This window comes from Panthera tigris, chromosome A1 (genome assembly GCF_018350195.1).
Source record: "Panthera tigris isolate Pti1 chromosome A1, P.tigris_Pti1_mat1.1, whole genome shotgun sequence".
In the NCBI taxonomy this organism is placed as follows: Eukaryota; Metazoa; Chordata; class Mammalia; order Carnivora; family Felidae; genus Panthera; species Panthera tigris.
Window position 1 is genome coordinate 204,513,302 of NC_056660.1, and position 24,133 is coordinate 204,537,434.

General features: G+C 40.2%; 2 protein-coding genes across 4 annotated transcripts in view; one reads left to right on the forward strand and one right to left on the reverse strand.

Annotated features, from left to right (window-relative positions):
• Positions 1-13,435, reverse strand: part of CA1H5orf51 (chromosome A1 C5orf51 homolog) — a 37,236-nt gene extending 23,801 nt beyond the window's left edge. Inside the window, exon 1 of the mRNA XM_042995679.1 lies at positions 12,543-13,435. Coding sequence (XP_042851613.1) covers positions 12,543-12,552 — 10 coding nt within the window. The 5' untranslated portion in view covers positions 12,553-13,435. The remainder of the gene's footprint in view (positions 1-12,542) is intronic.
• The window catches only part of OXCT1 (3-oxoacid CoA-transferase 1), a 155,526-nt gene continuing 143,577 nt past the window's right edge, over positions 12,185-24,133 (forward strand). For all 3 annotated transcript variants that reach the window (XR_006220996.1, XR_006220998.1, XM_042995662.1), the window contains exons 1-3: positions 12,185-12,440; positions 21,266-21,374; positions 22,479-22,569. Coding sequence is in view for 1 of the 3 variants with exons in the window: in XM_042995662.1 (XP_042851596.1) it covers positions 12,363-12,440; positions 21,266-21,374; positions 22,479-22,569 (278 nt within the window). In the remaining 2 variants the exon portion in view is untranslated. The remainder of the gene's footprint in view (positions 12,441-21,265; positions 21,375-22,478; positions 22,570-24,133) is intronic.

Here is a 24,133-nt window from a genome sequence, read left to right on the forward strand (position 1 = left end):
CTGAGCTGAAGTCAGATGCCCAAATGACTGAGCCACCCAGGTGCCCCAATGATTGACTTCTAACAGATAATTGGCATAGCTATTCAATTATTATCAGAAAGGAGAGCCACAGATTACTTATTCTAAAACACAAAAGATGTTATTTTATATTCTATCCATTATATTGTTTTGAACAGCAATAATGTGACTCTCTTGTTTCCAAATCATTGGATTCTAACAACCTTTTTTAGGCAAAGTCCAAAAAATATTTCTTACAAACACTAGACTTCTAGTCCCTTGAAAGAAGAGAATATATCTCATTCCTTCTTATACTTCTCCTGTATAAAAGAGAGCTTGCTGTAGAACAAATGTCTGATGATTTGAAATTTTAGAATGTTTTTATCACCTCTTTGGGAACAGATATCTACCCAGATATTTAAAAAAGAAGGTGGGGGTGATATGCCTTTCTATCCACAATGAAATAAAAATGAGTATTAATTATAAGAGCATAAGGAATAAAGTAAAAATCACCTGAAAAAGAATTAACTACTATTGAATTTTCTATAAATATTCTTCCAGGCATCTATGCATAAACAAAAGCAAATTTTTCCATAGAATCATACTGTCATTGGGCTTTAACCTGATTTTTTGACTTGTCAATGTCTTGAAGATATTGAAATGTGTCATTCTTTTTAATATTGCAGGGCCTACACAATTAAAAGTTTAAGAAATTACTGGATAATTTTTGATTTTTGTAATGCTTATTTATTTTTGAGAGAGAGAGAGAGACAGAGAGAGAGAAAGAGCGTGAAGTAGGGAGGGGCAGAGGGAGAGAGAGAGACAGAATCGGAAGCAGGCTCCAGGCTCTGACCTGTCAGCACAGAGCCAGATGCGGGGCTTGAGCTCATGAACTGTGAGATCATAACCTCAGCTGAAGTCAGATGCTCAACCGACTGAGCCACCTAGGCACCCCTGTTGATTCTCAATTTTAAAAAAATTTATACAAATAGTATGTAATTACATACAGTAAAAATTAAAACAAGGCAATGCATATAGAATGGAAAATTAAAAAGCTCCCTTTACTTTGGACTCCTACTCTCTCTAATATTCTAGAATAACCACCGTTAACAGTTTAGTTTCCTTTCAGATATTTTTCTATGAATTTCTATACAAATACCACAAATGTATAATTTTGGTTTATTCTTTTTTACTAAGTGGAGTCACATCATACACACTACTCTGCAACATGATTTCTTTACTTAACAATATATTCTGGTGAAGTTTTCCTGTAAGTACATGTAGATCTCTCTCATTGTTTTTAATTGCTGTGTAGTGTTTCTCCTGGTAAAGATATAATATACTGAAGGGGATGGATATTTAAAATGTTATGTTTTGCCTTCTAAAATGGCTCAGTCGGTTAAGCATCCAACTTCGGCTCAGGTCATGATCTGGTGGTTCGTGGGTTGGAGCCCCTTCGTCCGGCTCCATGCTGACAGCTCTGTGCCTGGAGCCTGCTTAGGATTCTGTGTCTCCCTCTCTCTCTGCCCCTCCCTGCTCATGCTCTGTCTCTCTGTCTCTCTCTCAAAAATAAACATTAAAAAAAATTTTTAAAAGACAGTGAAAAATCATTAATTATTACAAGATATTTATATAAAACCAATTTTTCTTCCAGGTTCTTATACAAAATGGGAAATAAAGCCTGCCTGTTGAAATCTACTTTCCCTTCCTTCTACATCTGGTCACTAAAAGCTATCTCTAAATTCTGTCACCCTTTCTTTCCTCCCACTACTTTCCCAACTGCATTCCAGTGAACAGTACTTCAATGCTATTAGACTGATTATACTCTAGGATTACTCAATATATTAGTCCATTCCATCCTTTCAGCATTTGGAAGTGTTTTGTTCGACATCAGTAAATGGAACCGCAGGGTACCCTGAGGTAGGCAGAAAACTCACAGTGTAGATATGACTGAAGAGCAGCAATGTTTCAAGTCACAGCTCAAGACCACTGGGAACTGGCTGGTGTCCATTTAGGATTTATACGTGGGGAAATGTTTATCTTGTTAATTTATTTATTTTCCAACCAAATAGCTTTATTTCACTGAAGGCCACCACCCTAATTCATCTACAGAAAAGTACATATTAGAAGATTTATCATTGCTATTCCACTGGGGGCTGCCACAGGAATGATTAGTGTGTGATATGAAATACAACATCTAGTCTCCTAAAACACTCCCCTGGATTCCCAGGTTGAGACTGGAGAAGGCAAAGTTGCTAACTGAATTGGAAATACATATCTGTATAAATATACATATATATGAAATACACTTAAATATAACACACTGGAAATATATATATTGTGTTAAGAACACTTAACATGAGAGAGACCTTCTTAACACATTTTTAATTGCACAATATGGTATTAACTACATACAGTGTGGTACAGATCTCTAGAACTTACTCATTGTGTACACCTGAAACTTCATACCCATTATGAATATAATGGTATATTATATATACTTCATACCCATTATGAATAGCAACTCCCCATTTCCCCTTCCCCGAGCCCCTGGATATCACCATTCTACTCTGCTTCTATGAATGTGACTCTTTCAGATACCTGATACAAGTGGAATCATACAGTATTTGTATTTCTGGGGCTGACTTACTTTATTTAACATAATGTCCTCCAAGTTCATTCATGTTGTCACATATGGCAAGATATCCTTCTTTTGTAAGGTATGTATATACTACATTTTCTTTACCCATTCATCTGTGAATGGACATCTAGGTTGCTTCCACATCTTGGCTATTGTGAATAATGGTGCAATGAATATGGGAGTACAAATACCTCTTCGAAATCCTGAAACGGATATTTTAAACTCACAATGAAACTATACGTACAGTTTCTCTATACTTTTCCATGCACTTTCAATAATTTATGATGAAGACTACTGGACCTACCTGATTCATTACAAGAGTACTGTCTTAACTCATTGATTATAGATTTTGTTTTCAGTGGGCTTTGACATGTGACCTTTGATCAAATAGTATGATGGAGGAAGGATCCCTTGTGTGGCTGTTTAATTCCATGTTTCAAATAATGACCTTCATTATTTTAAAAGGGATACCCAAGTATCTGCTAGCCATAAGTGAGTGGCCTCTCAGGAGACAAGAGGAGCTCAGAGATGAGGAAGCTTCGAGGAGCATGGATTCAGTAAAAGCTTATGAGAACGAACTTGAAATATGGCTGTTGGAAAAGGTCAATAGCCTCTGGTTCCTTTACACTTAGGCCTCACCTCCCATCTTTTTCTTGTCAAGGACTGCCCTCATCTAGACTTGGACCAGTCATTTTGGACCAAGAGCTCATTTTGCTTGGTCCTCCAAAACTTTTTTTCTTTTCTTCTCCTTCTTTTTTTAAATCCAGCGGCTGACTCTATGAAGTACATTACTAAAATTGGCCAAGATTTTTGCCCTAGAAGACCACGAGGCACAGGAGGGGTGTAGTGAAGAGGAATAACAGGAATTGAGAAACTTCTCTTTGTGAACCTGATGGAATGGAAAGAAGTAGACTCTGGGTCTAGAAAACCATCCTCAGGATGGGCACGGGAAACTGGAAAAAAGTGAGAAATGTGTAGAAGAGCGTCCTGCTTATTGCTGGCCAAAGTGTTGGTTTGCCGTGAATATACGCAGTATGGACATGACTTAATCTCTTATTGAAAAAGTTGTAAATTTGCTTCAAGCTGTATTTCCTTCTTTAGTAGCTTCTTTTTCTCTTTCTTTCTTTCTGTCACTTATTTTTGAGAGAGAGAGAGAGTGTGTGCGAACAGGGGAGGGGCAGAGAGAGGGAGACACAGAATCCAAAGCAGGCTTCAGGCTCTGAGCTGTCAGCACAGAGCCCGACGCAGGCTCAAACTCACGGACTGTGAGATCATGACCTGAGCAGAAGTCGGATACTTAACCGACTGAGCCACCCAGGCGCCCCTCAAAAATAAACATTAAGTAAAACAAAACAAAACATGATATACTATAATGTAATGAGTTGGTTCCCTATGGCTGGATAAGTGACCCTGACTTGTGCTCTACTGAGCTTCTAAAATAATGAACTTGGAACATGATATGAAAATAATTAAAGGGTGTCACAGTCTCTCGGCAGCATTTTTTCCAAACATATTATTGCAGGCATTAATAGTTGTCTTAGAGCACAATTAGCAGGATTGTGCTGCAAAAAAAAATCACCCAATCAACAGGTATCTGAAAAGGTGCTCAATATCACTAATCATCAGGGAAACGCAAATCAAAACCACAATGAGCTATCACCTCATACTTGTCAAAATGGCTAGAATCTAAAAGACAAAAAATAGTAAGTGTTGATGAGGATGTGGACAAGAGGGGACGCTTGTGTATTGTTGGTAGGAATACAAATTGGTGTAGCCACTGTGGGAAACAGGGTAAAAGGTCCTCAAAAAATTAAAAATTGAAATATCATATGATCCGGCAATTCTACTTCTGGGTATTTATCCAAAGGAAATGGAAACACTAAATCAAAAAGCTATATGTATCTGTATATTCACTGCAGCATTATTTATGATACCAAGGCAAGGAAGCAACCTGTGTCCATCAATGAGTGAATGGATAAAGAAAATAGGTCTGTATGGGGTGCCTGGGTGGCTTAGTTGGTTAAGTGCCCGACTTTGGCTCGGGTCATGATCTCATGGTTCATGGGTTTGAGCCCTGTGTTCGTCTCTGTCCTGAAAGCTCAGAGCCTGGAGCCTGCTTCAGATTCTGTGTCTCCTTCTCTCTCTGCCCCTCCCCCACTTGCACTCTGTGTCTCTCTCAAAAATAAATAAACATTAAAAAAAAGAAAAAAGAAAATGTGTTTCATATTATACCTACATAATCATGTAATTATATATAATTATATGTATTATATATAATTATATGTAGCATATAATTATATATATAATTATATGTATATAAAATTCAGTCATTAAAAAGACATTGTTGCCATTTACAACATGGAGGGAACTTGAGGACATTATGCTAAGTGAAATAAGTCAGAGAAAGACAAATACCATATCATCTCACTTACATGTAGAATCTAAAAATTAAAAACATACAAAAACCTCCAAACTCATAGAGAACAGAATGCTGCTTGTCAGAGGGGGTAAGGAGTAGGCAAATGGGTTAAGGGGTCAAAAAGTACATGCTTCCAGTTATAAAATAAATAAATCACGGGATGTAATGCACAGCATGGTGACTATGGCTAATAATACTGTATTGTATATAACTTTTAAGATACCATCACAAGAAAAAATTGTAGCTATGTGTGGTGATGGCTGTTAACTAGATATAGCGTGGTGATCATCTTGCAATATACACAGATATCAAATCATTATGTTCTATAACTGAAACTAATGTTATATGTCAATTATATCTTCATAAAAAATTTTAAGTGATTATCTTATACCATTTTAGGAAGATGACTTGTGTATTTTATGATTATCAGAGGCATTTATAAGAAATAACCTAAATTTCACTAACGTTCATGAAATAAGATTTAGTTTTGTTTACAGGGCTTAAATGATTTTGTTTCCTTAGGGAATTTTCAAGTTTGGTCTCCAGTTTGCATTTTATTTTAATAATAGGAAAGAAGGCATGAACAAAGACTCCATGTCAGAAGGCCCTTGATATGCATGTGGAGCAGAAGGTGGGCTGAGATAGTCAAAGCCATAGTTTCCAAACATAATTACTAAATATTTACTTTCAAATAAAATTGCATTTATAACCCAAATAATATAAAATAGATAAGTGGTACTTTATAATTTAAATGTCTTTTTTTTTAATTTTAGTTGCATAATATTTTTCTGTTATAAATGAAATCAATGATGATAATAAGGCTCTTTTGATGAACAAAAAGTTTGCAACCATGGATTAATGTCTGATTGTTTTCTTATTTTTTTTTTTCTATTTGGGTGCACAATACTAAGAAAATTCTGATTTGTATTGCAGCTTGCCCTAAAATCCCTAAAATCTGCTTCCATTAAAGTAGATCAGAGGTGCCTAGGTGGCTTAGTTGGTTAGGTGTCTGACTCTGGATTCTGGCTCAGGTCATGATGGCAGGGTTGGTGAGATCAACCTCTGAGTCAGGATTCTCTCTCTCCCTCTCTCTCTGTCCACCCCCCCCCCCAATAAATAAATACACTTAAAAAATATCAGAAGCTTGAAAGAAAAGTAGCAGAAAGTGTTTGCTTCAATAGTCAGTCACTAATAATATTGATTGCTTTTGTTTATACATACAAATATTAGACATGAAGTAACCAAAATTGAAAACAACTTCAAATGCTGTCTATCGTACATTACCATGAAGTGTTTTAGGTGCTCTTGTTGAACAACTGCTATGCTGTAATGAGAAATAATGCTAGGCAGTAGATCCATCCAAGCAGGGCATCCAATTATTATACAGCTATACAAGTTTAAGTGATTTAACATGCAGAAGTGAAAATGATAAAAAGATAAGTACAGAGCCTCTTTTTTTTTTTTTTTTTTTTTTTTTTTTTTTTTTTTAAGAGAGAGAGCGCGAGCAGGAGGGGCAAAAGGCAGAGGATCTTAAGCAGGCTCCATGCTCAGCACAGACCCCGAGATCTCAAGACCCTGAGATCAAGACCTGAGCCAGAGACCAAGACCTGAGCCAGAAATCAAAGCCTGCTGCTAACCACATGACCCACCCACGCGCCCTTCAATCTTAATCACTGATTTATTCTGCAAGTTGAAGCACAGGAATTCAGAAGAGAAAGAAACATTATTCCCAACTGCATAATCTGGTAACCTTCAGTATGTTAAAATCAGAGAAACATCACAATTGAGTGTACATGCAATTGTTTTGTTAGAATTGATAGGGTAGTTCAACTATAATTTAAGATTTAATATCAAAATCTGGAGCCTGCTTCGGATTCTGTCTTCTTCACTCTCTGGCCCTCCCCCGCTCATGCTCACTCGCGCGTTCTCTCTCTCAAAAAATAAATAAACTTAAAAAATATATATAATGTTTGTGGAACCTCTGAAGTACTTCAGTGAAGCCGTTAAGGTTATATGGTTTTCTAAGCCTTGATTAGAGAGATCTTGGCTATAAGAACTTGAACTTGAACCTGCAGTCTATGAGGATTCTTGAAAAGTTTAGGAGAGCTTGTGCAAAGACCAGATGTGTATTTGACATGATCATTTAAGAGGTGGTGAACTCTGAGAGAGAAAGGAAATTCATTTAGGAAGCAACTCCAATCAAGCAGATGAGAGAAATGGACACTCAAGTGTCCTCAAGTCCTGAGCTTGGGCAGAATGAGTGAAACTTGGGTGTCAGGGTCAAAGACAGTTTATAAAACAGGGAAGCATAAAGATAAAAGCAATCTATACTACCATCTAGTCCAGGGTTTGAATCCTGCCTGATGTATTCTAGTTTATGAAAATACAGAAAGCATCACAAAGTATAATCCTCTCGCAAACAGATTGAAAACTGCAAATGCAAACAGATACTGAAAACTGCAAACAGAATCTGGTCTGGACATGATCTTACATCTTGCTATTCTGTGCCTCTTTTTAAACTATTAACCACAAGAGCCCCTATGGTTAGAGAATAGCAGAGCTGAGATCTGAACCCAGGCAGCCTAGCTACATACAGGGTCCATGTTCTTTACCATTTGCTATCAACATTTGATTCTGAGGTTGTGTGAATTCATCCTGTGGAAGTGAAGAGGCAAATACCAAATAGATTGAAATATAAAGGTATTGTGCTGGGAGAAAGGAAAACCAGAAGAGATAATCTCCCTTGTATGCCAGGTTAAGATGCTTGAACTTTGTATTTTAGAAACATGGAGAGGTTTTTTCGTTTTTGTTTTTGTTTTCTTTTGAGAAAGAGTGGGAGGGTCAGAGAGAGAGCCACACAGGCTACTTACTGCCAGTACAGAGCCTGATGTAGGGCTCAAACCCACAAACCATGAGAACATGACCTGACCTGAAACCAAGAGCTGACTGCTTAACAGACTGAGTCACCCCAGCACCCCACACCACTGAGAGGGTTTAAGCAGAAGTAATACATCCAGACTTGAAATGATACAAAATTGTTCTGGTGTGTTTTGCTTCTTTAAATTTCTTTAGCACCTGAACATATTTTTCTTTTTCATTTCCGGAATTGAACTTTCTCCAAACATCTTGTGCATTTACTTTACTGCCACCCACTCTACACTGCAAGTAAAATTTAATTCATTTTTTATCCATCAAATAAATATTAAAAAATTTTTTTTGTATTTATTTATTTTTGAGAGACAGTGAGACAAAGTGAGAGTGGGGGAGGGGCAGAGAGAGAGGGAGACACAGGATTGGAAACAGGCTCCAGGCTCTCAGCTGTCAGCACGGAGCCTGACGCCGGGCTCAAACCCACAGACTGTGAGATCATGACCTGAGCTGAAGTCGGACGCTCAACCGACTGAGCCACCCAGGCGCCCCAATCAAATAAATACTAGGAACACATTAGTTAATACAATGCACTGTTTCCAAAAATCTATGAAAATAACACATAAAAGAAGTAAATTAAGAGATACTTTGCATTATAAAATAATACATTTACATATTTATGTAAAATTTCAAATTTATGTCTTTCAAATACATTAGAGGCAAATACCTGAAGGAATTTGTTTCTCATATATTAACAAACCATTGTATAAAATGGAGCATGCATACATTTTTTTACTGATTCAAATGATATAGTTAAGAACTATTACTAGTTAAACCAAACAACCTTTGAAAAACAAGTTTCCAGATGCCCCTGTTTATCAATGTGGAGGAGTAAATGAATACTCTATCAGCTGTGAGGGCAGGATGTCCTATATCTCAGTAATGAGAGATGATACTAATAAATAGTATTTTAGGTTAATTTAAGCAAAAATCCCTCAAGCAGGGATGCCTGGGTGGCTTGTTGGTTAAGTGTCCAACTCTTGATTTTGACTCAGTCATGATCTCACAGTTTGGGGGATCCAGCCCCACACTGGGCTCTGGACTGAGGGCACAGAGCCTGCTTGGGATTCTCTCTCTGTCTCTCAAATTAAATAAATAAACTTCAGGGGCGCCTGGGTGGCGCAGTCGGTTAGGCGTCCGACTTCAGCCAGGTCACGATCTCGCGGTCCGTGAGTTCGAGCCCCGCGTCAGGCTCTGGGCTGATGGCTCAGAGCCTGGAGCCTGTTTCCGATTCTGTCTCCCTCTCTCTCTGCCCCTCCCCCGTTCATGCTATGTCTCTCTCTGTCCCCAAAATAAATAAAAAACGTTGAAAAAAGAAAAAAAAAAAAATAAACTTCAAAAAAAATCTTTAAAAATCCCTCAAGCAGAGAATGACAATTTAGAAAGTTTACAATCTAACTTTGACAAATTGCATTCATTTGATAGAAAGGGGATATGCAGTATATATATGTATGTAAACATACACACAAATGAATGTATGTATGCTCATATATATAAAACATAACATATGATATACATATATACACACATACATAAAATAACATAATACAAAAGAAACTTTCCTATTGCCTCTCTGGAATCAGACCTTTTGTTTAAAAGCTTTCAATTCAGAAAATGGGGCACCTGGGTGGCTCAGTTCGTTGGGCGACCGACTTCAGCTCAGGTCACGATCTCACAGTTTGTGGGTTCAAGCCCTGTGTCGGGCTCTGTGCTGACAGCTCAGAGACTGGAGCCTACTTCAGATTCTGTGTCTTCACCTCTCTCTGCCCCTCCCCTGCTCACGCTCTGTGTCTGTCTCTCAATAATTAATAAACGTTAAATAAAATAAAATAAAAAATAAAAGCTTTGAATTCAATTCAATTCTCTCAACTTTTGGGGCACCTGGGCGGCTCAGCTGGTTAAATGTCAGACTTTAGCTCAGGTCACGGTCTCCCAGTTCTGTGAGTTTGAGTCCCGTGTCTGGCTTTACGTTGACAGCGTGAAGCCTGCTCCAGATTCTCTGTCTCCCTCTCTCTGCCCCTCCCCACTGTGTGCACTAGCTCCCTCTCTCTCAAAAAATAAACATTAAAAAAAAAAATCTCAACTTTCAAGAATGTGTAAATTAAGCTGTACAATATTACACAAAGAATAGTTTCCAGAATATATTAGCCACAAACTGTCCTCCAAAGCAAGAGGGAACTATTCTCATAATTCAGAAAAATTCAGATATTAAAAAAAAAATTGGGTTTTACACAGGCTAAAACTGAAATGACTTTGGAACCAGGAGGGAAACCTGTATAGAAGAACTTTTCTATAATTTGTTCAAATTCAAGAAACTGATACTTTAAAAAGGATAAAACACAACCATAGAGCTGTAAAAAAAATAGTACAGTGTCTTGACCATAGAGTAATGAGGCTGATTTTTTTTCCCACAAGAATTAAAGTCACATGGAGTACAAGCCTGAAATGTGTGTCTTCTCTTCAGTCAGAAGCAACAGAGTGAGACCAGCCAAGAAGAGTGAGTCATATGACCACAGTTAGACAAAGTTGCCAAAGTTGTTTTCCATTTCATATGTCCTCTAGAAGGGCAAAAGTGGAAAAGCAGACCCAATTGTGAATGTTAGCTTTTCCACATTCAATAAGCTACAGGACAGCTGCTATATGCTGATTAGGACTAGTAATGGGACTTAAGTTCTAATACCTGAATTTCCCCTCTATTCAACTTCTTAAAATATGTTGAAAACATAGGGCATTACTAACGTAATTTCTCCTAATGTAATTGGATAGTCTAACTTGGCATCCTGTTCTCTCACTGATTTTGATTAAAATAATAATATTCATAAGGAAAAAAAGAGTTAAAAGAATACCATGAAAGGGCAAATGCTTTTATGGACAGACTTGAAACTGGATGGTTGATTGCGTTAAGTGTGCTTGCTAAAGAAGCTAAGGTCTCATTTAATTTCCTTGTGTGCTTTGCTTTGGTTCAAAAGAGTCATAAGCCCAGGATTTGGTCAGCACTTAAAACGTTTACGGAGTTTCCACTTGGTCCTTCCAGTCTGCTAAACGCATAGATGGTTCTATAAATATCTTGGGGCGCCTGGGTGGCTCAGTCCGTTGAGCGTCCGACTTCGGCTCAGGTCATGATTTAGCAGGCTGTGAGTTCGAGCCCTGCGTCTGCTCTGTGGTGACAGCTCAGAGCCTGGAGCCTGCTTTGGGTTCTGTGTCTCCCTCTCTCTCTCTAACCCCTCCCCTGCTCATACTCTGTCTCTGTCAAAAATAAACAAACATTTAAAAAAATTTAAAAAAAAGAAGAAATCAGACTTGGCTCATGTCCTCAAGGGGTTGGTCAAAAGATAAGGCTTTAAGAGAATGTATGTACCATATCAATCCACAACTGCAACTTGAATAATGCCTAACATTTAATTGTTCCGTGTTTATAACGGGGCCAGAAGCTTTGAATGATTAATCTCATGTAAACCTTATGACAATTCTGACATTTAAGATTTTCAGGTAAGGACACTTAGGCCTAGATAAGTTATGTAACCTAAGGACAGTCAAAAGGATATACACCTGAATGTTTGCATCTGTTGAGTAATCTCTGGAGTTTCTGGGACTCTAGTGCCAGAAAGATCTTGCAAAATACAGACTTGGATGATGGGAGAAGGGAAAGAAGGAAGAGAAGGCCCTAGAGGCCCAGTCCTAACCTTGTCTCTTGTCCACGGGTAATCTTGACCAGGCTTTCCTGGTCACACCTAATGGCATTTGGCTTGTGGCAGATTCTTACTGCAAACCTGCTCTACTCAAGTCAGGGCCAAGGGTGGAGAGAGGGGACTGATACATGGACGAAATGAAAGCTGTCCGGGAGGGAGAACAGATGTAAGGGACCTCGAGGGGGTATCCCTTTGCAGCCCACACACGTGCCGGACACTGACTTGGAAAAGCAACAGGCTCCGAGAGAGACCCTGCGTTGCCCCAATGCTAGGCCAACAATTACCAAAGACTTTGGCGAAGGCCGACTCCCACGCCCCCTCAAAGCTAACAGGCCGACAAGGGGCTGCCTAGGCAAGTGCGTGCCTGGGGCACAGCTGCCCGGAACCCGCCGGCGCTGGGAAAAGACTCCGGGGCCGAAGGACTGGGGTACTTCCCCGCGACCCGCGCTAGCAACGCAGGCTTACGCTCCCGGCCTGGCCCCTCCCAGCCTCGCGTCTCTATAAACTTGCAGCCTCAGAGGGCACGGGAGGCAGGAGGACGTCAGCGACGCGCGGTCGAGCCTCCCGCCCGCCCCTCGCGCGCCTGCCTCTCGCTCCCTTCCCGTTGACGCTGCGACGGTCCGGCAGCGCTCCGACACATTCACGCGCGCGCTGCCGATCGCCGTCTCCACCCAGCCCAGCCCCGAACATGGCGGCTCTCAAACGGCTCTCCGCCTGGCCCTGGCTCTGCGCCTCCACCTGCCGCTCCGGCGGCGTCTGGTCCAAGGTAAAGTGCAAGCGAAGAAGGCCACGCTCCGCCAGAGAGCAGACGAAACCCCGCGTGTGCCCGTGTCCTCTCCCCTGCCCGCACCCACGCTGTCCAACCTACAAGTTAGCATCCGTGGCGCCGGGTCCAGAGGCAGCGAGACGCACCGACGCCTGCCTTGCCTCGCTGCTCCTTCGGGTGGCTGCCTTTGCGCGGTTCTGCAGCCGATTCCCCGAGCCAGGCGAGACCGGGCGTAGAGGCGCGCCAAGGGGCTGCAAGCGGGCGGGACGGCGTTTGGCAGCGGCGAGACGCCCTTCAGGGCACAATCGCGTCCTCAGGGGGGCACCGGGAGGGCGCGCGTGTCTACGGCGGGGTAGGGGTGACGGCAGCAGGGGGCAGGTTTGCACCCCGCACTGGGATTTGAGGGCTGGGGGGCCTCTAGAGGCCCAGAACCCAGGGCTGGTTAGCCACGGAACGGCATGAGTTGGCCGCTGAGGGGGCGGATGCCGGGTGCCTTGGAGGTGGAATGCCGTCCCCTCCCTGTCTTCCCTTTTTTGGCTGCGCCGCACAGCACCGCGGCGGTGGGAAAGGGAACCCGGACTGGAGCGCACGCCTGGGCATCTTCTCTATCCAGCGGAGAAGCCTGTAGCGCTCCGGCCCGCCGTGGCTCGCGCGCGGTCTTGGGGCGCCGGCATCCTCGTTGGAGGATTTCCGTTTTCAAACCCTTAGAAAATCTTGTTCCGCCCTTACTGCCAATTCGCCAACAAGTGGTATCCTGAGACACTCTTCGCGGCGATTGTTAGTTGATAGGTTTTTTGCTTTGTTTTGTTTTGTTTTGTTTTTTTTTGCCTTGCTCTGTCCCTAAATGTAGCCCAAGCTCAGCTGGAATTCGTGTTCCGAGTTCCCTGAGGCCAGTACTGGCCCAGAAGTGAGTGGAGTGTAGCTCATCTCCGCTACCATGGTAACCGCGGAACCTCTTCCTTGCAAGAGAACAACAACGAAAAGGGACCTTTTTAACTTAGTAGCGTATTAAGTGATAGTTTTGTACTTGAAAAACATACCTTGCACACGGTGTACTCACAGACTGCCCCGCCCCATTACTGTTTCCCGCATCCAGTCTCTTGACAACAGTGAACTCAGGGGCCACTAAACCTCTTAGGTAAATGCTGGGGGGTGATGTAGAACTGGAACATTTTACTCATAAATGCCTCTTAGGAAAGGAAGCTTTTTGGTAATTGCAGGTAGCTTTGGGTTTATAAAGCATTATTAGAAGGGCACTTGACTAACCTTCAGTCACATTGTTGCAGGTGCTTTTGAAACTAATGCATGCCAGGACACTGTGATACCCTGCCTAGAGGTTAAAAACATTTGCTCTTTTGCCAGTTACTTGTTTGCCTAAGTGTAATTTACTCACTTTCCATATTTAGGTATAGCATTAAACCACTTCTGAAGCCCAGCAAACCTCTCAGGTGGCAGTTACAAATTAGAGGTTTTGTGGGGCGCCTGGGTGGCTAAGGCAGTTAAGCCTCCTACTCTTGTCTCTTGATTTTATTTTAAATTTTAACGTTTATTTATTTTTGAGACAGAGACAGAGCATGAGCAGTTGGAGGAGAGGGCAGAGAGAGAGGGAGACACATAATCCTGAGCAGGATCCAGGCTCCGAGCTGTCCGCACAGAGCCCCATGTGGGGCTTGAACTCATGGACCATGAGATCATGACCTGAGCACAAGTCAGACACTCAACCAACTGAGCCACCCAGGTGCCTCTCTTGTCTCTTGATTTTAGCTCAGTGTCATGGTATCAGGATTGCCCCTCCCCTTCCCTTGGGCTCCATGCTGACAAATCAGAGCTTGCTTGGAATTCTCTGTGCCTCTCCCCCTGCTCTTGCTCAGGCTCTTTCTCTCTCAAAATAAATAAACCAACATTAAAAAAAAAAAATTAGAGGCTGTACCTCATTAAAAGTTCATATGAGGGTCCAAAGTTTCTTCCTTTCCAGTTTGATTGTCATAGATCCAAGTGCCTGCATGCAGGTGTTTCTTCAGGCTTGGCACTTGGCATTACGATTATTTAGTTCTTGAATTCTCATCTCTAACTTCCCTTAAACTTTAACACTTGGGTGCTTGTTTAACTTTTCAAATGTATACGTTGACTGCTTAACAAGATGAAAGTTTCTGGTTGTCAGGAACAATATCATATACCTTATTCTCCAACACTTTTTAAAAAAATTTTTAAATGTTTATTTATTTTTGAGAGAGAGAGAAAGAGAGAGCATGAGCAGGGAAGGGCAGAAGAGGGAGACAGAGGATCCAAAGTGAGCTCTGCAATGACAGCAGGGAGGCCCGATGTGGGGCTCGAACCCATCAACTCAAGATCATGACCTGAGTTGAAGTCAGTGGCTCACCTGATATGACCACACAGGCACCCTCCATCCCTTTCAACATTACATACTATCAGGCATAGTATAGACACTCAATACATGTTTAATATATGGATGAAAGAACTCTGGACAAACAGAAATAGTAACCTTGAGAACTTTTTTGCTAAACATAACCAACAGCCCAAATGAGATGGTGTGTGTGTTTGGCAAGTCTCTCAAACTTGAGTGAGCCTCAGAATTGCCTGGAGGCTTTATATCAGAGAGGTTGCAGGGTCCAGCCGGGTGGGTGGGGCTTGAAGCACACTTTGCATAAATGAGTTCCCAGGTGATATTGATGCTTTGGGTCTGAGGACTACATTTCAGAGCCATTGGCATGGACTTAGATTTGAATAGACTATCTGAAGTTATCTTTCTTCTCCATTACTATTTTAGAGGGAGCATTTAATACTATTTTCCATTTACTGGGGAAAATTATTACTAGAAAAAGGTCCTCAAACTACCATTAATACTTTATTTACCTTTCTGTCTTGAACTTATTTTTTCCCATATCTCCCTTCAATTCCATTCTCCCTGAGCTGCAGTCCTGGTACAACTTACTGGTCAACTCCACCTGGATGCCACTTAGTGCTTCAAGCTCTTTCTGACCCAAAATGACCCAGCCACAAAGTGTCTTTTTCCTCCCTTGTTTTGTTTTGTTTTCATTATGGCTAACCGTACCAGTAGCCATCCAGTGTGTAAGCTAGAAGTCTTGGTATCCTTCTTTCCTCCCCTCTTCCCTCCACCTCCAGTTGATAAGCGATGCCATGTATGTACCTTTCCTGAAATTTCTGCGGGTCTGTCCTTGGTACTCTTTCCCAGCAACCATCTATTCCTTACGGCTCCCTGATTGGATATTACAGTTGTATTTAAGTTTTTGTAATTATTTAATGACTCTTAGCCTGAGTAGTTTATAAGTTTCATCCGTGCAGGGACTATGCCAGAGTGTTTTCTTTTTCTTTTTTTTTTTTTTAAGATTTATTTATTTTGAGAGAAAGAGAGAGCATGGGGGAGGGGCAGAGGGAGGGAGAGAGAGACAGTCCCAAGCAGGCTCCATACTGTCATCTCAGAGCCCAATGTGGGGCTTAAACCCATGAACCATGAGATAACGACCTGAGCCAAAACCAAGAGCCAGGTGCTTACTCAACTGAGCCACCCAGGTGCCCCGAGTAGTTTTCTGTTTAATCCTGCATTCCAGTATTTAGTATGTTTGATGCAAAATGGATATTTTTTTGATCAAATGGGTGAATGAAACAATGATTTCCTCTGCCACTTTCATGTCTCAGGCTTTCATAGGAGTTGTGACATCTCTGTTTCAAAAGCTTTGCTGTCTCTTCCTCATTGAAGGATGAAGTTGAAATTCTAGTATGGTCCTTAAAGCCTTCCACAACCTGTCTCAGTCTCCTTTTCTAGCCTTATCTTCACAAACTTCTCTCCATGGGACCTGATCCCACATGTCCTTGAGCAAACACAGTGAGAGCCTTATATCTCCATGCCTTTACTCCTGCTTCTTCTCTTTCTGGATTCCCCATCCTCATTAGTATTTTAACTCTTGGCAAGCTCCTCGTGCTTTCTGATCTACCAGGCAGAATGCATCACTCCTTCACCTGTGCTCCTTTAAAGTGCTGGGCATCAATCCATCATTGGAATAGAACATGTATGTTCCCTCAGAAACAGTATGCTCCTGCTTTAGAGAATTGCCTAGTGTCAGTAATTCCCTGTGAGCTCCTTGCAAGTTATTTATTCATGTTATAAGTGTGTAACTGGTAGTGTTTAGTTTAAGGTGAACATTCTACCTTTTGACAGATACTTGTCCCGTAACGGACCATCATCAAAGCATTTCACACTAAACGCACTAAAGCATTTCAACACGTCATCACCTCTGTTTGGCCGTGGTACTCTATGCTCCTTGCCAAGTGTGTGTGTTTAGCTACCCACGTATTACTGTCTTTTCCTCCCAAGAGGGTCCTCTTCATCTCTCTCCATATGACTTCTGTTCCCCACTTCTGTGGATCAAACTTTCATACTGAAGTGGGCAGTATCGGTCTTCCTGTGTCCTGATTTATTTAACTGTAAGGTGACAAGGTCAGTATCACCTGGGTGTACAGTTCCATATCATTAAGATAAGTTAATTTAAAGATAAAAAAGCAATATGCTGTGTTGAGTTTCCCTTAAAGGACTTCAAGATGAAGTGCATTTTTTTGAAGTTCTGGAGCATTGAATGACAAGAAAAAAAGAAATTTAGGCACAAGAAGTAATGGTGGAAGTGGTAAGAAAGGAAGGAGATTCTGAGTTGGGAAGCCATGAGATGAAATTTAGGCTCAACTGTGAAATCGGTTTTCAGATTCTAAATGCAAGAATTTGAACCAGAGGACAAAGAGTGAAGATGGAGAGGATTTTAAAAAGAGAAATAGATTAAATAGAAAAAAATTTGTAGTGTAAGAATTTTGATTATTTCTTGCACTTCAGTACTTTGATCTTTTGCGGTACAGTCATTTTTATTTCCTTCCTCCAGTAGCAATAGCAGAAACTAGTGGCAACATAAAGTGAAATTTTGCAGAAGGTGGGAGAGTGGAAAAGCAAAATGAAATACACTAGATGAATATTAAAGAAGACCTTGGTGAAAAAAATTATCCTCAGAATAAATAGATGTTGAAGCTGAACAGTTCATCACTCTTTGTTCTTTTGGTAACCTGTGCAAACTTGAAGGCTATTAGCAGATGGTACTTGGGTCTTTTTACCTCATTGTTCTAGCATTTTAGAAGACATGTCAATTTATGAGCAGCATAGAGCTTCACTTTGAATTCAGTTACCTAAGAAAAAAGGCACCTCTCCTGCTTAGTCTTAGAGGGTGTTAGCAGTGATGCTCCTTGACTCCCAAAGGCTGGGGGTATGGGAGAGAATGTGGGCAGGGAGAAAGCCTGTTCCGAAAACAAACCCAGAGGCTTTCCCTAGGATGCTGCTCCTCCCCCCCCCCCCCACCCCCCCAGACCTGAAGCCTTAAAGATACACAGGAAACATTCTGGTGCAACTGGTTTCAGACACCGTGCTTCCTCTTTGCCTCCCTACCTGCATGCATGCTTCTAGCTTGCCTGGTAATCTGAATACTTAGAATGGCAAATTTGACTACAAATAAAATAAACGTGTTCAAATAATCTTAAAGCTAGGACCCATTTTTCAAACTCTCAACAAAAATGGTGTGGATTCATTTGCTCTAGCATGGGTCATGCTAAAAAAATTCTTTGTCAAATCAGTAATATGTACATACATGTGTGTATGAGTAGGGTACAGCAGGAAGGTTAAAAATGAAAACTGGGATGCCTGGGTGGCTCAGTCGGCTAAGCGTCTGACTTCAGCTCAGGTCATGATCTCATGACGGTTCATGAGTTCGAGCCCCGCGTCGGGCTCTGTGCTGACAGCTCAGAGCCTGGAGCCTGCTTCAGATTCTGTGTTTCCCTCTCTCTCTCTCTCTGCCCCACCCCCCCAGGCTCCCCCCCCAATCTCTCTTTCAAAAATAGATAAACTTAAAAAAAAAATTTTAAATGAGAACTAAACTCCAATCAATGACAAGTTAATCTTCTCCAAAAGAAGCAAACATCCCCAGGGTATCTTCTGTAGTCCAAGCCCAGGGCTGAGGCCAGGGCTGAGTGTTTCTGCTATACCATTACTTAATCCTCACTGTATCCTTGAGAAACAATTGTTATCCTTTTGTAAATTTAACATCCTCCCCCCCCCCCCCCCCCCGGTTTTGCAATTTTTTCAGTGTCATGCAATTGTGGTTGAACTGGAATTTGAAACAAAGGTATTTTTGACCCCGGGATTACTGGAGTGTGGCCCATTAAGCCACGCTATTGATTTCTCAGCAAGTAGATAACAACGGTCAATATAACAGATAGCAAAAGTCAACAAACATTCACCGAATGCGTGAAAAATGAAAAAAACAAAGTTGGACATAAATTCTTAAGTATATTGAGCCATTCTCCCATTCCCTGCAAACATTGAGCATCTATTTGTTTAGCTTTTCATTATCTGGATAAATGTGAAACACTTGAGTCTTTTCTAAAATACTTCTGAGGTATTTTTTTTCGAGGTGTGGGGCAAGTGTTTCAATAATTTCTGACTAATGAAGATACTAGTTTTCAGCTGAAACAGAGGAACAGAAGACCTGTCAAGTCTGTTTATGCTTTTGTTTCTCCTTGTGAACCCCAAAAGTGTCCTGGATGTAGGAGAAATGAGTTTTCTTTTGACTTCCTCTCTACAGGATTCATGTTTCTTAGTCTATAGATAAGTAGTTCAGGGTGATCTCTCCCCTAGACTGCTTAGGTGTAGATGAATTCTTTTATTTTCTTCCTCCTCCTCCTGCTGAGGCCCTGACTCTTCACCAGCACCCCCACTTTTTTTTTTTTTTTGGTAAGAGATAGGATTAGCATTAATTTATATATTTCATGTTTTTACACTTTTCCCCCAATTTTACTGAGATATAATGGACAAACAACACTAAGTTTAAGGTGTACAGAGCAATGACTTGACTTGTCCTTCACTGTTTAGTGAAGATAATGACAGTAGAGTTCCTCGTGAAAAAATAGGGTATTCATAACGATTTGTTGTCTCTAAATAATGAAATAGAGTAAGATTAGGGCATTTAAAAAACAGGGAAAGGAGCATATTGTGGTAGAAGGACTCTGTGATGGAAGGCCAAAACCTGGGATCTGGTCTTGCTGTAACACAGTGTTGGGTACATTACAATTACAAAATCTTACTCAGCTTCAGAAACTTGACCTGTAAATAGAATTGGTGGGACTAGAATACCTGTGTATTTTTCTTTTTTCTATTTTCAAGGAGACATTCTTAACTTTATTTTGTGATTCATCTGTTGGCCTCTTTATTGAGGCTATTGAACTTTTAATTTCCAGGATTTAAAAAAAATATTCGGTGTTCAAATAGAATCCAATAAATCCTTGCTACTGAGGATGGGACAGAGAAGCTGTCTGCAGCTCAGCCTATTTCCTTTCTAGCTCTGCCTCCTTTTATTTTTGGCATTTGGGTGGTGTGCCAGGTTGTACCCCCTGTGTTTGCCTGACCTGGACGAAGGTTGAATTTAAAGGGACAAAAGTCGGGGCGCCTGGGTGGCTCGTCGGTTAAGCGGCTGACTTCGGCTCAGGTCACGATCTCGCGGTCCGTGAGTTCGAGCCCCGCGTCGGGCTCTGTGCTGACCACTCGGAGCCTGGAGCCTGTTTCAAATTCTGTGTCTCCCTCTCTCTGACCCTCCCCCATTCATGCTCTGTCTTTCTCTGTCTCAAAAATAAATAAACGTTAAAAAAAATTAAAAAAAAAAATAAAGGGACAAAAGTCATCTGTGTAACCTTTGCAGATCTTATTTGGCTTTCAGTATAGTTCTCTTAAAGGCAATAGGCTTTTGTAGTAATTGACACTTTTTATGAAAGAAGTTTATAGAGGAAGAAAAGAATGCTAGAAACTTACTAATGCCATTACCTTGACCCCATAGGTCGTCTGTCAAAGACTGGTAAGGCAGTGTGTGTGAGTTTACAACACTTACAGACCTTTTAACATGGCAGCATATGAGGAGTCAAGAGCCATGCTCTTTACTCCTTCTCTTTTTAGGTTGAATGTATAATAAGAAATAAAGGATAAGTGACATTGATTATGAATGATTACAACACAGTGAACTCTGATTTTCTGCTGTCCATACTGTGTATGAAGCATAAAGAGAGAAACCGTTTAAAACTGATTGTGAATATTCACTAGATAACCCGTTTTGCACCGAATAGATCACTGTGGTAAGACTAGGCACGCCTCCCTCATAGGTCATAGTCTCTTATTTTTTGCAGCATCTATAAACTCCAAGCACCATAGGGGGATGGATCTTTTTGTGTGCTGGTCATTACTTGTCCTCTTAGGAGGCATTCACTGACCTAAGACTGGGTCAGGGCCCAACTACGTATTTGTATATGGGTTATACCATACCTGATCTCCAGGGCAGCAGTCATGTCTTAGCATTTACTGGATGGAAGTAAGCACCATAGTAGTTGGCACATAGTAAGCTCTCAATGAATATTTGTTGACTGAATGGAAGGTTAGCTCACTATCAGAAACTGATGCTTGATGACATCATTATTGTGAATCTGAGTCCCAGTGTATGGGCTATCAACTTTCAGTGTTTTGGGTGGCCACAAATGACACAGAATTTTCCTTTAAATAATGGAATGCATCCATCATGATCACAAGGGAAGTCCGCTGATAGTGTGTGGATAGGGTATGTCCTTTCTACTCTTACAGTGAATTATTTGCAGCCCCACTCTTTCTTTCAAAGAGCAGATAGTGAAATTATCATTGCATATATAAAAAGTGAATGTATATGCAAAGATATGTCTCTAAATGATTATTCACTTAAAAATTTTTAAAAATATTTTAGGGATGTGTTGGCTACTTTTCAACCAGTACACATCGCCATACCAAATTTTATACAGATCCAGTGGAAGCTGTAAAAGACATCCCTGATGGTGCAACGATTCTGGTTGGTGGTGAGTAATGGTATTGTTTTCTTTTTGTGATGGTAACATTCTTATGTTTTTAGCAAAGCAGGGAAATCAAAGTGGCGAAGCTATGTAGATTAAAAATGCCAATTATTTTATTATTAATTCATTATTTTATTTTTATTATTCATAATAAATTCAGCATGTTATGTAATTATTAGTTAAAGGTTTATTAAGTATAGTACTTAATGTTGTACGTTTTATTTCTTTTTGTGTTTCTTTTTCTATTATTTTGAAAAGCTGAAGCTTAAAATGGATGTCTTATTAGTAGCTTTGAAAACATTCCTAGATCCTTTGGAATCCTGTTTAACTTAAAACATCTGCATTGATCTCTTCATCCCTTAGCTAGCCACTCCTTTGGTTATTCCTCATTTTAGGAGATAGAAAGCATAAATGCACCTATCTGTTATTGAGGCCTCTGAGTTCTATTGCTTCACCTTGCTTGGAATGTCTTTTAGAACCATGGTCTCACACTCATTAAACTTGCTACCTGATTCTTGTGATTTTTTTTTTTTTTTTTTTTTTTTTTTTTTTTTTTTTAATTTCTAGGCCTTGGTTGTAGGCTAGCCTTATTTTTAGGGCTGCTCTTCATTCATTCATCCATTCAACTGATCAGTCATTGAATGTCCATTTTAAACCTAATACTATTTGACAAATTGTGGAAGATACAAAGAAGTAAAAGTCATTAGTCTAGGCTTCTGATTCTGCAAAACTCTACTGAAGCATATAAAACAAACATGCTTGAATAAGTAGGTACATAAAGGTTGAATTCTAAACTCTAGATATGCAGTAAAGTATAAGATATGCAATGTGTAACCATCGTGTAGCCATATTAGCAGGTTGCATTTGTCTTTATTCTTAAGGTTCAAAGATTTGACGGTGATGTCTGGTGCTACACAATGGTCCAGAACATTTGGATACAGCTGTGTAGCCGTTTATTGAGTTGCTGAGATATGTCTATATTTCACTTAGTAGATCTAATAATGTGCTTTGCATTTTTTTTTCTTTTTTAAGGGAAAAGAGTAACACGTAGATTTCTCTGAAAGAACATTATCCTCTTCACAAATCATTTGTCTTTTTCACTTACTATAGGTTTTGGGTTATGTGGGATTCCAGAGAACCTTATAGGAGCTTTACTAAAGACTGGAGTAAAAGGGCTGACTGCAGTCAGCAACAATGCAGGGTAAGTGTGCATTTTTAAAACAATAGGCTTGAAACAAATGACAGTTCTCTATAATATTTATACAAAGTTTAAGAATGAAATGAAAATTTTCCTCATTTTATGAGCAACATGCTCAAGTATCAAACGATAGTTTTTAACAAGCTCAAGAGTTAGAGGTTACATTTCTTCAAATATTTTTGGTACCATTCTTCATAATCATAAGTAAAGCAGACTTGCATAAATGTGTCTCTTAATCTGATGTGCTTTTATTTTTCTAAATTTCAAATATATTATTAAAGTTAAGATATGTATTTTCAAATTGAATCTTTCATTTTATAATTCAGAGATGTCCCTTTATATTTTGTTATTATAGATCATTCTGTATAGTGGAAGATTTCAAGCGGTTTGAAATATGTTTCAAGTCTTTCCTTTGGTTATACCATATTCTAGATGATATGTAAGGTTATCATTAATCATTAAAAATGTTGCTGTCTTGGTAGAAGGAGGAGGATACGCAGCCAGCACTTAAGACAGTAGGGTCTCAATCAAAGTGGTCAACAATAAGCCATCACATTTTAATAATGGCATGCACATTAAGATATGTTATGAAGAAAAAAAGTATTTTTATATAAAGCGATAAGTTATCAGTTTTCTTTCAACAGTGAAAGACTTGGAAGAAAAAAACTGAAAAATTAACTAAATTTGCAGTTTAGCCTAGTACCATAAATGCAATTTAGAATAAATTGTACCAATTGTTTAAGACAGGACACAGATCCTACATTTGTGCTCATGTTTTCTTTGCTGAGTTTATTTATGCTCTTGTTTTCATCTAGAAGGTTCTCCCACCTTTTCTCTGCATATCCACATCTTTCCCATTTTTTAGGATCCAACTCAGGTTGTACATCCTCAAAGAAACCTTATCCAATTAAAGAACTTCTCTAGACTTACTGATTTTGCCCCTTTCTGGGTTCCTTTGGAGACTTCTAGCATTTCTTTGTATACTGAATTGTATTTATTCCCTGAGGTATATTACAGACTGATCTTTTGCTTAAAGTAGTTTTTTCTTCCGTACTATGCTGAGCCTGAGGCACAGAGTCATCACTAAGTGCTGGAACTGGATGGGTTTGTAGAGGTTATCTGTTCTAGTTCCCTCATTTAACAGAGGAAACTCATTTGTAAATAGGGAAGTGACTTGTTCATGATCACTTGATATTTCTTAAACCCGTCCCATGCCCTGTGAACTTACTTTGTACTTATTAAAAATACTTTTGACTATCAGTACTTTGTTGGGTGTTCCAGCTAGCTCAGTGCTTACAAGAAATGGTATAAATCAGTGTAAATTCTTGATGCAGAGTAAGTACTGATAACCACACAAATCTTTTTTTTTTTTTTTTTTTTTTTTTTAATTTTTTTTTTCAACGTTTTTTATTTATTTTTGGCACAGAGAGAGACAGAGCATGAACGGGGGAGGGGCAGAGAGAGAGGGAGACACAGAATCGGAAACAGGCTCCAGGCTCCGAGCCATCAGCCCAGAGCCTGACGCGGGGCTCGAACTCACGGACCGCGAGATCGTGACCTGGCTGAA